At 41.2% G+C, this 16,861-nt stretch overlaps 1 protein-coding gene and 1 long non-coding RNA gene across 5 annotated transcripts in view; one reads left to right on the plus strand and one right to left on the minus strand.

Moving 5' to 3' along the window:
• Positions 1-3,471: 3,471 nt before the first annotated feature.
• LOC116586248 (NADH dehydrogenase [ubiquinone] 1 alpha subcomplex subunit 3-like) lies at positions 3,472-3,835 on the plus strand. The gene has a single exon (XM_032335971.1). It carries the CDS (start codon positions 3,487-3,489, stop codon positions 3,778-3,780), a length of 294 nt encoding a protein of 97 aa, XP_032191862.1. The 5' UTR covers positions 3,472-3,486; the 3' UTR covers positions 3,781-3,835.
• Positions 3,836-7,960: 4,125 nt separating this feature from the next.
• Positions 7,961-16,861, minus strand: part of LOC116586249 — a 365,761-nt gene continuing 356,860 nt past the window's right edge. For all 4 annotated transcript variants that reach the window (XR_004283950.1, XR_004283952.1, XR_004283951.1 and 1 more), the window contains one exon: positions 7,961-9,661. This is a non-coding gene — a long non-coding RNA (uncharacterized LOC116586249). The remainder of the gene's footprint in view (positions 9,662-16,861) is intronic.

A 16,861-nucleotide genomic window follows, 5' to 3' on the forward strand; every position in this document is an offset into this window, starting at 1 on the left:
GTGGAAAGTTCATATGGAACTTTTGGTACCGAGGCTTTTCCAGTGATAGAGAGACCTTCCCTCTGGGGTCCTGGAGCTTCCAATAGCTCTCAGCTCTCACGTCTTCTGTAACATAATCACTATGTATCAGAAATGTTGCTCAGGAGAACTGATTTTTGTGTGAAGCAGTTTTGTTCTTATAAGCAACAGAAGTGCTTTTTCTTTAAAAAAACAACAACCACAACAAAAAACCAAAACCTTGTCACGCATTGTTTTCTGACAAAAGCCTTGAGTCTTCATTTTATCTTCTAGATTAAATCTTTCAGAGAACTTATGTATTCATAATCAATTAAGCTAAACAATTATCCATCAAAATGAAACTGTATCTATTCATTATGTGTCTTTCTAAAACCAAAACTAAAGAGTTCTTTTAAATACCACATTTGTATCTTGAAAAGAGGATATCATTTATGTGCTCCCCACCACCCCCCCTGCCCCCTGCCCTGCCCCGCCCCGGCCCTCTGCTCTTTGACAGACCATTTTGCTGTGATTGGTAGCATTTTCCTCTCAGGTTCATTTTCCAATGTTAATCATTAGTCATTCGTCACGAACTCTCCACGAAGCTGCCTAGAACATAGGGCTCCGCATACTCCAACAATAGTGGATAGGGGCTCTGAAGGTTACCAGTGACCTGGGGTCACATCCCTGGGTCAACAAAAGATGAAAAGTTAGGCTAGTGGTCACAGACCCCAGGTCCTGGGAAAGGTAGTCCTCTCCAGGTCGTGGAAACTGAGAAGGAAGGAGGTCCATGTGTACCCCTGGCTTGGGGAGACAGGCCTCGTAGGTTCCCAGAAACCCCTTTGATTTTTTGCCCATTCCACATGATGTTTAGTAATAAACAGAGTTCAATGACCAGTCTAGACAAACAAATCATGGCCCTGGCAAACCCCTGTGTTCTGATGACATGTTATGTCTCTGCAATGCCGAGCGGAAGCAGCCAGCTTTGAAACAGAGGCCGCGCCTTTGTGAGCTAACAGCAAAGAGAGAGGCTGAGAGGGATTCAGACAACAGACCGAGCTCCGGCCAAATTAGAAGGTATGCCCTGCTTTGTGGTTTGTGAGTTTCCTGCTCCGTCTTCCTCCAGGCATTAGGAAGCTGCCCTGAACTTGAGTGAAATGTGAGAGGTTTTAATATTAATATTTCTGAAGCCCTCAGGGTTGACTCAGCCACCTGCTTCCCCCGTAGCAGCTGTCCTGCACGGTTTTCACTGAAGAGACACCATCTTCCCCTTTAACAAAGTATTTCATCAAAGTTGGATTTTAATTGAGTCAGGAAGCCTTCCAAGACACTTCATTTTCATGTCGCCTGGCTAGCTTTAGCCGTCATTCGCAGGTGAAGCGAAATCTCAGAACTTCCTCATTTAATGTGTTCTTTCTTCCTTCACCTTGTCGATGAAAGCATGGCACCAGACCTTGGCAAGTTCGTGTGTTATCAGCACGGAGCAAACAGTGAAATCTCCTTTCTGTTGAGACTGAGATAGGATAGATGCTAAGAAAGGACTGAGCTCTCTGAATTCTCTGTAAAATAACCCTGGGTGAAAACAGCGGCTTTTTTTTTTTTTTTTTTAATTTGAACATGTGTTTTTCATAAATACAGTCCAGGATGATAAACTGTGTGTATATATACAACAAAGAATGCTTAGAAAATGTGGTTGGTAGTATTCTTCTGTGAATGTATTTGGGCTGTTTTCATTTAGAAATAATTCATTTTCAGTATTTATCAGGGGAGTTTCTTTTACAATTATTTAAATACATTTTTTTCTTTGCCTGCATCGAATTGTTTACTCAGTGTTAATGGTTCTTCACAAATATTTACTAAATCACTCTGTAAACTGTTCTCCAAATTAGCCCAGAAGGTTCAAGACTCTGCCTAACTCCCTTCTTTTAGTCTCCAGCCTTTTAAGGTAATCTCTCCACTGGTATCTGTGCAATTAACTGAGAGCATTTTAATAACAGGGAATAATAATTGCTGTTTAACTATCACTGAGAGGAATTTCCCCCCATACATTTATTTTGAGGGAGACTAGATCATCATGTAGCACATGATGATGCTGATAAAGACTTTAATTACTGCAGGAGAAATTTTGGTAGATGGAGAGCAAGAATTTGCAATACTTAATTCTCCACAAAATATGAGCAAAAAATAAGAGTCTTAAATCCCTACAAGTGCTGCAAAAGTGGGAACTTCCAGAAAGGTGTTTTATAGATGGTCCTAAATCTATAAAATATATTCACGTGTGTGTCAAAGAATGCAGAGATGAACAAATGGTCAGGGAATGAAAACAAAAGCTGATGTTTTTGCTTCTCTTTTTAGGGAAAAGGTTTCATCACGAACATAAAGTAATTCCTCTACAGACCAACCTGGGTGAAAGAAAGTGTATTCATTCACACTACCTGACCTTAGTAGAATGTTACTTATATATGTATTTTTTCTTACATGCCCAGTTCTATAAATTTTCATTTTAATTGCAACATGAAAGAATTATATCTCATCTTACCTTAATATTTACCCTGGTCTAAATTTGAACTCACAAATTTTCAATAAAGTAATGCCTTTGTTAATTAGATTTCAGGGATCAAGAACTGTATTAAATAGACTGGATTAATATGCATGTATAAATGTACTTGGGATACCCAGGCCTGCAATTCATAGAACAGAAACACAGCAGCCATTTCTCAGCTACTGCAGAGGTTCACCAGGTCAAATTACTTGAAATTCAAGGGGATCTTTGTCATCCTTCATCTGAGAAAGTACATGTGACTCAGTTAGCTTAAGAATTTAAAGCTAGAATGAGTCAGAAATTCACCTGTCTCATCACATTAGTTAATTCACTTTTGCATTCATCCAACAAATGAGGACCTACTAGGTGCCACCCCTCCCTGCTAGGTGTTAGGATTACAGATTTTTCCTTGCCATCAGAAAGTAGTATTCCCATGAAACTTTTCATGAGCCAAAGTGGTGTAAAGTGAGGAAGCCATTCTCATTAATTTATATGGAAAACTTTCTGAGTGTGCCCAGAGCCCCCCAAAAACCTCACTTTTCTGGTACCATAGGACCCATCTTGCTAACAGATGCACAAAATAAATTGGGATAAAGCACAGGTATTGACAGACACAGGTCAAAGTGCTGGCAGCTCGAGCTGAGGGAGCAGCTCGGGCTCCCAGGCAAGGAGACCGGGGATGCCACTCTTGCTTCCTAGGTCTCCCACTGCCTCTACACGGACTCATTGCAAAACAAATGCTAGACGCTTTTTAAGATTTTCCACCTTTTTCATAAAAGCAAAAATCCTCTTCTGATTTCTTTTGCTTAGTGCAAATAGGACCTCTTTCATAAAAACAATGTGATGTAACTTGAACTTTCAAAAAGTGGTGAACAAAGGCAGATCAGCTCCTGCTCTCATGAGGTGGAAATTGGGGAGAACTGACATGATCAGATCAGCACTTTGAAATGCTCAGCTCGGCAGCTGCCGCCGACGCTGCGACCAAGATGGCCGGGAGACTCGCCACTTTCCTCAAGGATGCCTGGGCCAAGGAGCCGGTGCTGGTCGCGTCCTTCACCATCGGGGGCCTCGCTATAATTCTGCCGGCTTTCAGCCCCTTCACCAAATACACCGCCACGATCAACCAGGTCACACCCTACAACTATCCAGTGCCCGTTCGGGATGATGGGAACATGCCTGATGTGCCCAGCCACCCTCAGGACCCCCAGGGCCCCAGCTTGGAGTGGCTGAAGAACTTGTGAGCACGCCCTATGACACGGAGGAGGCCCCTCCCCTGTAGTCAATAAAATGCGAAAACCAAAAAAAAAAAAAAAAAAAAAAAAAAAGAAATGCTCGGCTCATTTATTTTGAAATTTTAAAGATAATTCTAATATTCAAGTAAACTGCTGGAATAGAACCTTAAATAGCCTCAAAAATTTCAAAGGTGACATGTATTCACTGACGGGACTATAGCTTAAATTACCAAGAGGATTTCTAGTACTACTATATTTATATTATTTTGTGCGGAAGAAGTTTAAAAGGATACCATACTTAATAGGTGGCAGTATCTGTGCTCCCTGCCCTCTCCCCGCATGCCTCCCCCTAACCCCCGGCCGTTTCTGGATTTATTTTGCTTTTGGTGAAGGCTAAACTTTCTGCTGGGTTAATTTTTAAAAAAAATTTAAATGCAATTAATTAACATGCAGTGTATTATTAGTTTCAGGGGTAGAATTTAGTAGTTCATCAGTTATATATAGCACCCACTGCTCATTACATCACATGCCCTCCTTAATTCCCATCACCCCCGCCCCCCAGCAACCCTTGGTTTGTTTCTTATGATTAAGAATCTCCTTAAGGTTTGTCTCCCTTTCAGATTTCATTTTCTTTTATTTTTCCCTCTCTTCTCCTATGATCCTCTGTTTTGTTTCTTAAATTCCACATATCAGTGAGATCATATGTAATTGTCTTTTTCTAATTGACTTATTTCATTTTTCTGTTAGCTTAGTAGTATGTAATGGGTAAAAATTCACAGTCAGACTTAATCTCTGCCACTACATCCTATTCTCCTTGGGCCCACAAAATTCAATCTTACCAATTCAAGGGAAATAGTCTAGTTAGCCATGACTCAGTCATTTCCTGCCTAGATCCAGGCATGTGCAGGGTGCTGCCCCCCTTCCCTGGCTCTGGGGTCAGCATCTGAGTTCACCCATGGGAGATGTTGGCAGACTTTGCAAAATGGGTTGAGGGAAATCCTCTGGCTCTGAGTGGCACTCTATGAGATGTCATTGGCCTTACGGTTTGTTGTTGTTGTTGTTTTTTAAAGATTTTATTTATTTGGGAGAGAGAGCATGAGTGGGGAGGGGCCTAGGGAGAGGAAGAGAGAAAGAATTTGAAGCAGAATCCACAGTGAGCACAGAGCCCCACATGGGCTCAATCCCACTGCCCTGAGATCATGATCTGAGCTGAAACCAAGAGTCAGACAATTAACCACTGGGCGACCTAGGAGCCCTGGCCTGGTGGTCTTTAAAGGTCACTGGCCTCAGTTCTCCTAGTTTCTGCAGTTATGTCTAGGTGCTTCTTCCTGTCAGCCCTCTACCTCCAACACCCCCAGCACCACTCCAAACTCTGCCTCTGCCATGGTCCAACCAGGAGACCACTTCTGGTACGTTGGCCCTTCCTCTGCTTGGCCAGAGTGGTGGGACTCCTTACGGACACATCACTGGCTCAGCTTTAACCCCTGGGGCATTGGCCAATGAACTGCCTTCAGAAAAACTTGCTGTGCTGGGATTTCAAGCAGACTTCTCTACTCTGGAACCCCTTCAGAGTATTTAGGCACATGGGCACGGCTTTCAGGCACACCTTGGAGCAGGTGTGAGGCAGAACATGTGGGTGGGGCTTGGGGGTGGGGCTTGAAGCAGGCCTGGGACAGGTGTGGGATAGGGCAGAATAGACTAGCAGTGAACACTAGTGTCCCCCCATTTGTCAACACTCCACTCCCACCAAGATTTTTTAATCTCTTCCCTTTCCAGTGGAGAGAAAGTTTTTCCTCCCCCAAACTATTATTTATGGGTAAACTTTATATATAGGTTACACAGAAGGCGAGTACTTGATTTTTTAAAAAAGATTTTATTTATTTATTTAGCGAGTGAGTGTGGGGGAGGGGTAGAGGGAGAGGGAGAGAAAGAAGAGAATGTCAAGGAGACTCTGTCCTAAGTGCAGCATCCCACATGGGACTTGATCTCACTACCCTGAAATCATGACCTGAGTTGAAAACAAGAGTCAGTTGCTCGACCAACTGAGCTATGTAGGCACCCCGTTATATTTATATATTTCTATATACTATAGAAATATATATATGAGAGAGAGAGGCTGGGGGAGAGGGAGAGAGAACTGAGAATTGGAGGCTTAACCAGGTGCCTCTCTAGCACTTGATATTTAAAACCAAGTTTTTGAAACTCAGAAAATCTTTTATCTTTCAAAAGCTGTTTTTTGCAAATCAGAAGGGTCTTGGTTTTCTAGACTAGTCTCCACTAGAAGTTTAAAAAATTGATAGTAAAAAAAATTAAATTTAGAAATGTGGTTGCTTTATTCTCACTGGATTTTGACCTCTCATGAGGTGGTAAATCTCAGTGTCAAATTCTGTTTTTGTTTGTTTTTTAAAAAAGTTTATTTACTTATTTATTTTTAGTAATCTCTATACCCAGTGTGGGGCTTGAACTCATGACCCTGAGATCAAGAGTCACTTACTCTTCCAACTGAGCCAGCCAGGTGCCCTTCAAATTCAGCTTTAATGGAGGAAAAATGAGAGGCAGGTAGAGAAGGTTGTAAGGGCAGGAAAATGAAAGATGCATTGATTGGAAGAATTTACTGAGAACAAAACCCCTTTAGAAAATGTTTCAAAAACGTCATCCCTGTGTCCTTAAGAATTGAAGCTACCAAGCAGAACCTTAGGTTTTCTTTATTCAGGGCAGAGCATACGCTTCAAAACCTCAGTGGTGTGCCATTTTTCTTTTTGCTTACAACTTTCTTAGCAAGGTCTTTATTGAGGCCAGTTCTGTATCTGCCCCGAATTTATGACCCAATTTGTGCTGAACACTATTTTTGTTTCTGCTTTCTATGCCTTCATGGTAGTGTTTAAATTTGTTAAGTGTGAAATCTCACCCCAAAGCCTTTTCTTGAAAGTGATTCCAAACATCGAGGAGTGGATGATTGAAGCTGCTCTCCAAAAATCATTACCCAAAATGTGACATGAAATGAGACTTAAACTGCCAGTCACAAAGGTGGGAACACAATGCTGGGATGTTTGTGAGAATGCAATTGCTTATGCAAATGATAGTATCAGATCACTGGGAGTGAAATAGAACTGTACTTCAGGCCACTGGAGGAGCTAACAACTTCATTGTAAGGAAATACTAAATAGTAATATAGGTCTGCAACATGCTCAGTACATAGAAGGTGTTGAGAAGTATAGACTGAAGGGCTCCTGGGTGGCTCAGTTGGTTCAGTGTCTGCCTTCAGCTCGGGGCATGATGCCTCTGTCCTGGGATCGAGCCCTGCATCTGGCTCCCTGCTTAGCAGGGAGTCTGTTTCTCTGTCTCCCTCTGCTGTTCCCCCGCTTGTGTGCTGGAGTGCGCACACTCGCACATCTCTCAAACAAATAAATAAAATCTTAAAAACAGAAAGTATAGATTGGCTGTTCAGCCTTTCAGAGGCCAATCAGCAAAGCCTTGTGAGATAACCTGAACTGCCCTATCATTCCTCCCATTTCGTTTTCCTGGGGAGAAACTAGAGGCACATTGACTCTTCAGCATAAGGAAGGAGATGGGCTTTAGTTCTTGTTCTGTGAGACTGGGTGTCAGTAGATCTCTAGTGCCTAGAGAATTTTTTATTGATTATTAGAAAGTCTGGCTCACCCCATGATGTAGGATCAAGTTTTAATGATCTCTCCAAGGAGACTACAGGGCCCTTTACCATTTAGATCCATCAAGGTGGGAGAATGACAAAGTATAAAGCCAGGTAAGGTCAGGGGCCGTCCTCCTTGCTGCCTCTTTCATGGAGACACAGTGTAGGTGAATAAAGACGGGCCCTGAATTCAAATCCTATCTCTGTTGGTTCTTAACCAATCCTGAAGAACTAACTTAACCTCCTTGAACTTGAGTAGCCACACCTGATTAAAGGTAGGCTTGTGAAGATAAGAAGGATTAATAGGTCAAGTACCCATGAATCAAAGTTATAGTTTGTGTTTTAAATGTTTTTAAGAAATTTTTAAGATTTTATTTATTTAAGAGAGGCACAAGGAGCGCTGGCAGTGGGGGGGAGGGGCAGCGGGAGAGGGAGTAGCAGGTTCCCCAGTGAACAGGGAGCCTGATGTCTGTTCAGGGCTTGAGCCCAGGACCCTGGGACCATAACCCAAGCCAAAGGCAGATGCTTAACTGACTGAGCCACCTAGGCGTCCCTAGTTTGTGTTTCAAATAATGTGTTGTTGTTGTTGTTTTACATTTTCTAAATATGTAACATAATATGATCATATTGAATATGTTCTTTCCAAATACAAGCCCCCTCCCATATTTGTGAGGTGCCGTCTTCCACTGATCATCACTGAATTGGGCTTTTTAAATTGACCCTTGTGCTCATCTGGAACATACGCTGCAGAATATTATAACATAATCAATGTGAATGTCATTACCATTCATTATCCCTAAAAGCATTTATGAGACAGCTGTATGCTTGGGGCACTGTCTAGATGGATCGACAGCCCTTGATTTCTGGCACCTTGCAAGCCAAGATGATTCTGCAATCATCAGGCTTGGAGGCTTGAAAATGGAAAGACTGGCAAGATTGGGTCACAATAATGGCATTTTCAGAGCACACCAGCAAAAAGAAAGACTACCTGGGGTCATATGGCATGCAGTGAGTAACGCAGAGGGACCTAAATTTGTTGTGAAGATGGAAGAGGTCAGTTAGTCTGAAAAAGCTCAAAGATAGAGACTGGGTTTTGAGAGCTGCTTCAGAGAAAGAAAGAATGCAGAGGGCATTGGTCCAGCCAGTTAGGAATAAATCCAGCTTGGGGTAGAATGACCAGGTTAATCATGTGATTTCAAAGATCAGGAGAGCTATGGGGATCTCCTGATCATACCAGTGAAGGAGATATTCTATACTTACTGTGTCCTGGCCTAGGGCTACAAGAGAAATTTCTGCTTTCCAGGAGCTACTCCTCTAGGATGTGGTATGTCAGGATAAATGCAGGACAGTGTGTTGTGAGTATTTGGGGAAGAAGTGACTAGTTCAAGTAAGGGAGGGGCACTTGCTTGGGGAAAGCTTCACAGAGATCATGACATTCTCCAGATTAGGAAATTGAGGCCCAGGGAGAAAAAAACCAAATTGTTCAAGAACACAAAACAGAGAAGTAACAGAGTTGAGATTATAACCCACACCCCCTGTCTTGAGCTATGACTCATTCCTGGCCATTTTCCTAAGAGCTGTTTCTCTGCCTGAGGAAAGTGAGGAATCACATGAGGCTGAAGGCATTGCAGAACAGAAAGGGAGCTAGCTGATCTTGGGTTTCCTGATAAAAAAAAGTTTGAGACTGAGGCTTGGTTTACCATGCAAAAGACCTGTATCTGGGGGCTCCCTAAGGTGAAGCTGAGAATGAAGACCACACAGTGGAGAGTTGAGATTTCAAATGCTGATGACATTCTTTTGACCTCTAAATTTCTACCTGTGGGTCTTTGCTTCATCCAGTTTGAGTAATGACATGTGACTCAAGAATCTTCCACTGATGCAAGTAAGCCAGTACTTTGACAGTGGGGTCATTGACACGGGGACCCCCGTGAAGACTGGAGGTGTAGAGATGGGAAAGAATGCTTGGCAAGATGCTGAGGCATGGGAGAGGTGGAGGAATTTGATGGATGGATAACTGGGTGGATAGATGGAAGGATGAATCTCCTATCACTGGAAGGCTCTCACGTTTATGGCTGCTGGTGAGGCACAGGGTGATGAAGGCGTCCGTCCAAGAGCCGACATTTCTGCGGAGACTGGAGAAGCTCTTTCATTTCCTGTCTCATCTTTCTCTTCCCAGCCATATTTAACTTCAGTGGCTCTATCTGGATCCATGGAGTGATGAAAAACTCGGAATGCTCAAAGCTGTGGGGACAAAAACCATCATTTGAATGTGGTTTTTGATGATTTGCAGGCTACCAGGAGTAGCCTTAAAACCTTTCCCTTCACCGAGGCAGGAAAATACCCACCCTGTAGATTTTGGGTTTCATATTCAAATTGTATGGCAGCCAAAGATTAAGAGAGTGAATCAGCTGGGGTCAGGCTGCTCATAAACACTAGTCACGTCATTAGATGATGAGATGAAGATTTTAAAAGCTTTCAACTCAGTTTCCTTCATTTATGATATTCTCATTGAGTAAGTAAGTATCACCATAAGAAAGCAGCTTGAGACAATGTTGAAAACATAAGGGAAGAGAAGGAAGAAACAAGGAGATCTGAGACTAATTGTAGTTAACCTAATATGTGTAATTTGGGATTCTAGTCAAAGAGCCCATTGGGTCCCCTCACATTTGCTTGATATAATCTGATTTCCTAGTTTCAGAATGGGAAACTGAGTGAAAGGTTTAGAGAAGCTGGGATGTGGCTGAGTGTCATCTCACTGTCCCACTGACAGCTGGAAAAAAGAACCCATGTGACTCTCAAGGCACAGGTTGGGAATGAAATAGTTGACAGACAGAGCGAGGAACACAGTTTTAGAAGGTGGCCTCGTTAGTTGTCACAGTAGGAAAAAATTTGCTCTGCTGATTTTCTTCTGAAAGACTCAAGATGCTTTATTTGTTTAGTATCACAAATGCTTTTCACTAATTTCAGTATTTTTATTATCTCATTTCCTGGGTGACCTAACACCAGAGTATGAGTAAGCAGAACAGGAGGGCATTTCTAAGAAAAGCATTATTCATGTCTCAGAGAGGAGAGCTTTAGGGAAAGGAACGCCTGGAACCACTTTCTTGAGACCATAACCCTGTTCATTTGGAGAGAGAAGTCAACAAGTCTGTACGTCAGGGCACTTCTCTTGTTTAGTCTAAGAGAAACTGAATTTCCAGTTTTGCCAGTGTGCTAATGACGCAGGAAGGGGAGAGAGAGGAATTCCAGCACCAGTGAGCTGCTGCTTTGGACCTGGGTAGGAAATTCCATTATATTGACGAACTTTGGAGCAAGCGACTCCTGAATAATGAGACTGGCGTTCTCTTCCTTTTCTATTATTGTGAAAGTGAAGGCAGGAAAGGAAAGGCAGGCAAAATAAAAGAGCAGTGAGGTGCCTTTCCGTGTCCACCAGATGGACAAACATCAAAAGACCTGCTGAAACCAAGTATGCTCAAGGATGGAAGAAAACAGAAACTCATACTCGTTGTTGGTGGATGGTAGGTTTTGTGCTGTTACTTTGTAGAGCAAATTGGTAATTCCCAGTAAAGTTGGGAGATGCCTCTCCTCTGTGAATCGGTTATTTCACTTCTAAGTATTTCCTGTAAGACTCTCTCATAAATGCTCAAGGAACATTGTAACAGCAAAAGAAGTAGAAATGACCTAACTCTCTGCTGGCGAGAGTGGGGGCTTGACCAATTGCCGCCTCAGCCAGCCCCCCGGGGAAAATCCAGCTACCTGTCCGTTTCTGCTTAGTTTACAATTTTAGAAGCTTGAAAATATTCACGACACATAATGTTTCATATCATATAAAATTTTTGTGCAATTTGAATGTTAGTGTCCATGGTAAAGTTAAAGTGGCACAAAGCCTTGCTCGTTCATGGAGGCATTGTACTGTGGGGCTGCTACGTGACTCTGACGTTCACTGAGGTTGGAGGGACAGTGAACGAAAGGAATGAATAGGTTGTGGGGGATTCAGATAATGGAATAATGTACGGTAGTTAAGAACAATGAGTTAGAGCTACATATTAACATGTCAAAAAAACAAGGGGAAAAAAACCACAAAAGGACATGTATAATATGATACTGCTTGGCACATTAAAATATAGTAAATGTGGTTTATACATACATAGATAAGTGGCAAAAGTTCTACAACATGCATTTAATTAATAATATGAATTATGGAATGGTGGCTACCTCTAAATAAAAGGGGGAGAATGGAGGAGTGTTATATTTTAGCCGTACTTATATTTTATTCCTTAAAAACAGAGAGTCCTGAATTAAATATGACAAATCTTTTTTTTTTATTTTTTTATTTTTTATAAACATATATTTTTATCCCCAGGGGTACAGGTCTGTGAATCACTAGGTTTACACACTTCACAGCACTCACCAAAGCACATACCCTCCCCAATGTCCATAATCCCACCCCCTTCTCCCAACCTCCCTCCCCCCAGCAACCCTCAGTTTGTTTTGTGAGATTAAGAGTCACTTATGGTTTGTTTCCCTCCCAATCCCATCTTGTTTCATTGATTCTTCTTCTACCCACTTAAGCCCCCATGTTGCACCACCACTTCCTCATATCAGGGAGATCATATGATAGTTGTCTTTCTCCGCTTGACTTACTTCGCTAAGCATGATATGCTCTAGTTCCATCCATGTTGTCGCAAATGGCAAGATTTCATTTCTTTTGATGGCTGCATAGTATTCCATTGTATATATATACCACATCTTCTTGATCCATTCATCTGTTGATGGACATCTAGGTTCTTTCCATAGTTTGGCTACTGTGGACATTGCTGCTATAAACATTCGGGTGCACGTGCCCCTTTGGATCACTACGTTTGTATCTTTAGGGTAAATACCCAGTAGTGCTATTGCTGGGTCATAGGGCAGTTCTAAATATGACAAATCTTAATTCCATATGTGATGTGATAGTTTCTATATGCTTGAAAATTTAAAGCCATACTTTCTCATAAAACAATTAGGAATAAAAAGAGTAATATTAAATAATTAGGTATTAAAAGTGATCTGAGATTGGGGCGCCTGGGTGGCTCAGTTGGTTGGACGACTGCTTTCAGCTCAGGTCATGATCCTGGAGTCCCGGGATCGAGTCCTGCATCGGGCTCCCAGCTCCATGGGGAGTCTGCTTCTCCCTCTGACCTTCTCCTCGCTCATGCTCTCTCTCACTGTCTCTCTCTCAAATAAATAAATAAAATCTTTAAAAAAAAAAAAAATGATCTGAGATAATAATATTCTGGTATTTTTCCTTTTACTACTCTTTTTCATCTATGCTTGATAAAAAGACTTTTCATTTTATGATATTTACAATTTTATATTCTTTTACTTCTTATTTATTATTGGCTCTTAGGAATTTTCCATGTTGTTATTCTAATTTGTATCGTAACCACAATTACTCCATATGTGTGACACTTTTTCTGAGATTAAAAATAAAAGTCATTTTAGAGAGAGAGAGAGAGAGTGTGTGTGTGCAAGCATGAAGGGGTGAAGAACAGAGGAGGAGGGAGAAGGAGAGGGAGAGAGAGAATCTTTCCAGGAGACTCTGCACTGAGCACAGAGCCCAATGGGGGGTGCTCAATCTTGTGACCCTTAGATCATAACCTGAGCTGAAACCAGGAGCTGGACACTCAACCCGCTGAGCCACCCAGGTGCCCCAACACTTCTGATTTTTAACATATGTTTGCTATAAAAATTTGAAAAATAATGTATAAAGAAAATAAAAACTGTTATCACAACATTCTGATGCAGTAATATTTTGTGTAATTCTTCCAGTCTTGATTCTTGTTTTGCATCTTTAATTTTTTACTTAACTATGCATTGTGAGAATTTTGCTAGAATACTAGATTTGTATTCTACCACATGATTTTAAATGGCTCCATATTATTCTGTTATATATGGGTTAAGGGGGGGCAGCCTGGGTGGCTCAATCATTAAGGGTCTGCCTTTGGCTCAGGTCATGATCCCAGGTTCCTGGGATCGAGTCCCCACCTCGTCGGGGCTCCTTGCTCAGCGGGAAGCCTGCTTCTCCCTCTCCCACTCCCCCTGCTTGTGTTCTCTCTCTCACTGTCAAATAAATAAAAAAAATCTTTAAGAAAAACAAACAACAAAAAAAATATGAATTAAGGAATGCAAATGTTCATTTAACCTGTCTTCCTTTTTACTCTCTGTCCACATTTGTTTGTATGAGATAGAAAACTGAATAATCGGTTGCTGATCTCTGTGGGGGCCGGGAGGGAGGAGCAGGTGCTGGGGAAGTTGCAGGAAAGTCTCCTGAGCTCTGAGGAGGGGGCAGGATGGGCGGTCAGTCTGGATTCTCACCCCCCAGTGGGCTCTACCTGAGTTGAAAGAGTTTGCTTATAATCTTTTGCCTCTACCTCTGGACAGCTGGTGTGTGACAGGCTGATGGGCAGCGCAAACCTTTGTGGGGATGATGCACTGTATGGTTCTCACCTTCTGTATTAAGGAGACAAGCAATAAATGTTGGGTACAAATGGAAAATACCACAAAGCCTTATATAAAAACCTTACTTTCGAGGTCATTTTACTCACTTGTTTGTTTTATGTAATTTAGTAGCCCAAGAACATGTCTTACTTTTCCTCATCTTATGTGTTGTGCTCTCTTTTAATGATTCTGAAATGTATGTTTGTTCATATTTTAACAACCCTGGAACTGAGATGGGTGGCACAATTCCTGGTGTCTTGATACCATTTCAACTTTGTTCCCATCTTAACATTTGGGACATAAGGTGTCACTTACGATCTATGACTTCCTAGGTTCAATAGGATGTTGTATTTTAAAGCTGTGGTTTTCAGTCTTGGCTACACATTATAATCATCTGGAACTTTAAAACTATATAAAAGATGCCTGGTCCTAACCGATGTTCTATTAAAGTTGCTGGAGTGGAGGCTACACATCTGTACTAAAAAAGCTCCCCAGAGTTGGAGCCACTGTCATAGACTTTAATGGAGTTAAAAATAATGTATCACCATGACAATCGAAGACCAAGTTAGGGTGACTCTTAGAGTTTCTAGAAGAGTTGGTTTCCAACTTATAGAGAAGTTCAGTTAGGTATCTAAGTGTTAGAAGAACTGGAAAGAAGAATTGAAAGAATTGGGTTGGAATAGAAAGATGGATCCTGGTTCTAGAAATTTTTAGTTTTATGGCCTTAAGCAGATGAGTGAGCTTCTCCCAACCTTAGTTCCTTTGTAAAATAACAAAATATCTACCTCCTAGGGTGGTTGTGAGGATTACTCAAGGTAATACACTAAAAAGCCTACCACATTCATTCTAGGACTCATTATAACTACCTGGAAATGGAGGTTTTATTGCAAAGAGTGTTAACTTAAATTGAAAGTAGATTTCTTGAGCCTGGATAAAAAAAGAAATGGAGCTTTGTGTGATTTATTTAAACCTTTTGAATGAATTCCTAATGTTAGGGTCACCAACTTATTTAACACGGTAAAAATAGAAAGCAACAAAAGTTTAAAGCTCATTTTCTCATTTTTTGTAAAATAATTAAAGGAATTGCATTGAAAGGACTTATATTAACAAACTTAAATTTATATATCCAGAACAACTCTAAAATCACCTAGCTACACTCATAGAAAAGGGACCACTTTTCACGATAGCCAGTAATCACAAATGATAATGGGAAATGTGATAAATTCACTTGATAGTAGCAACACGGCCTTTATTTCCTGTGTGGGGCTTGGTAAATTGTGTGCTTTACATTGCATTAAGGTCAGTTTCTATATGTAGCATAACAATTTCCTGTATTTGTTGAAGAGATACATAACCGTGTACACTTTTTCCACTATGAGAAAAAACATTTTCCAGCTACATTGCATTTCTGGAAATGGAATCAACCTTAACCACTGGCACCAAATATTTAGCAGTCTGGGCTCTGGTGGAGAGAAGAAGGGAGGAGTTTTCACTGCTCTCAGATCGCTTTTGCCACAGGGTGGATATTATAACATGATATTTCTGTGCTCTGAATAGTTGAGCTTGTGGGGAAAGCTAGCATTGCCAGTGTTCAGTGTCAAGCCACAGCCTGGAATTATCGTGTCCACCAGGCCCTTTATCTTGAGTACATGGGGGAAGCTCTTTCCATGTAGAGCCAATGCTTGCTTGTGTGGATAACCCACTTTATGGATTATTCACAGAAATTTTGAGGCTGCGCCTGGATTCTTTTTCTCCCAACTGTCTTGCCACCCACTAGGATTCTCCAAACCATCTCCTTCATTTGGTTGGTGTGTGCTGAGGAACTCAGTTACAATGTCTCCATTTGAGCATTTATGGAAGGCCTATCATGTGCCAAACTTTTCATTAGATCCAATCTTTATACAAGTTCGTGACATAAGCGGTATCATCTTATTTTCCAGAGGAGGGAACAAAGATTTAGAGTTCAAGAGACTTGTCTAAGGTCACATGCTCATTTCAAAACGGATCATGGGTTCTAATTTAACTGCTGCTTTTGAAAACTTGAGCCATGGAGACTTCTCTATGAGCTTGAGGAATGTGAAAATGTTTTCTGCCAAGTTAGCATGGCAAATTTTAAACCAATCTTCCTCCACCCCTTTTTAAAAAAAATAAACTCTACCCCTAGCATGGGGCTCAGACTCACAACCCAGAGATCAAGAGTGGCATCCTCTCTCATCTGAGCCAGCCAGGCACCTCCTAAACCAATCTTAGCATCGAGAATACAAGAAAGTAAATAAATATCAAGCTATACCATTATATCATGTTATTCTGGGTTTAAAAAATAAAATCAGTTGAACAAAGATAGTACCTTTATTGCTAGATAATTATTCTTTGAGGGCAGATTATAAGTGTAGGCAATTTTTTCAATATATTTTTTGCCTGATGGAGAGGAGTTTCCACATTCTTTCTAGATGATTCCTTTGTTAATATTGCTACCTAAAGCCTTGTTACCTTTGCTCTGTGTCCTACTATATAACATCGTTTCCATAACAACGAGATAGACAGAAGAGGGGGTAGCAACTGGCTCTTGAGAGAATGAAAATGCAATGGAAAGTTCCACCTGAAATAACAACATGCAAATCACTTCAGCATATGATAAACAACAAAGAAAGTGATGCTTTTTTGGGGAGACAGCTTATTTGGTTTTTGGAATGTGCTCAGTTTTCTGACAGCTTCTCTTTCTTGTGCTATCTTTCTTGCCTTATTTTTTCTTTTTGTGAGACCAAAATAAAATCATTAAAAAACAAAAATTCAACCTGACATTGCATGTGATTCAATGGCAGATGCAGCGATTTGTGCTTCCAGAGATAATTCTGGAGCAGAACATTTATAAAGGCTTTTAATTCTGAAGTGAATTTGACTCTTGACGAAGCCACCTTTAGTTGCCAGGATATAGCTGAAGTGTCAGATATTCCTCTGAAG

Source organism: Mustela erminea, chromosome 3, assembly GCF_009829155.1.
Source record: "Mustela erminea isolate mMusErm1 chromosome 3, mMusErm1.Pri, whole genome shotgun sequence".
Lineage (NCBI taxonomy): Eukaryota > Metazoa > Chordata > Mammalia > Carnivora > Mustelidae > Mustela > Mustela erminea.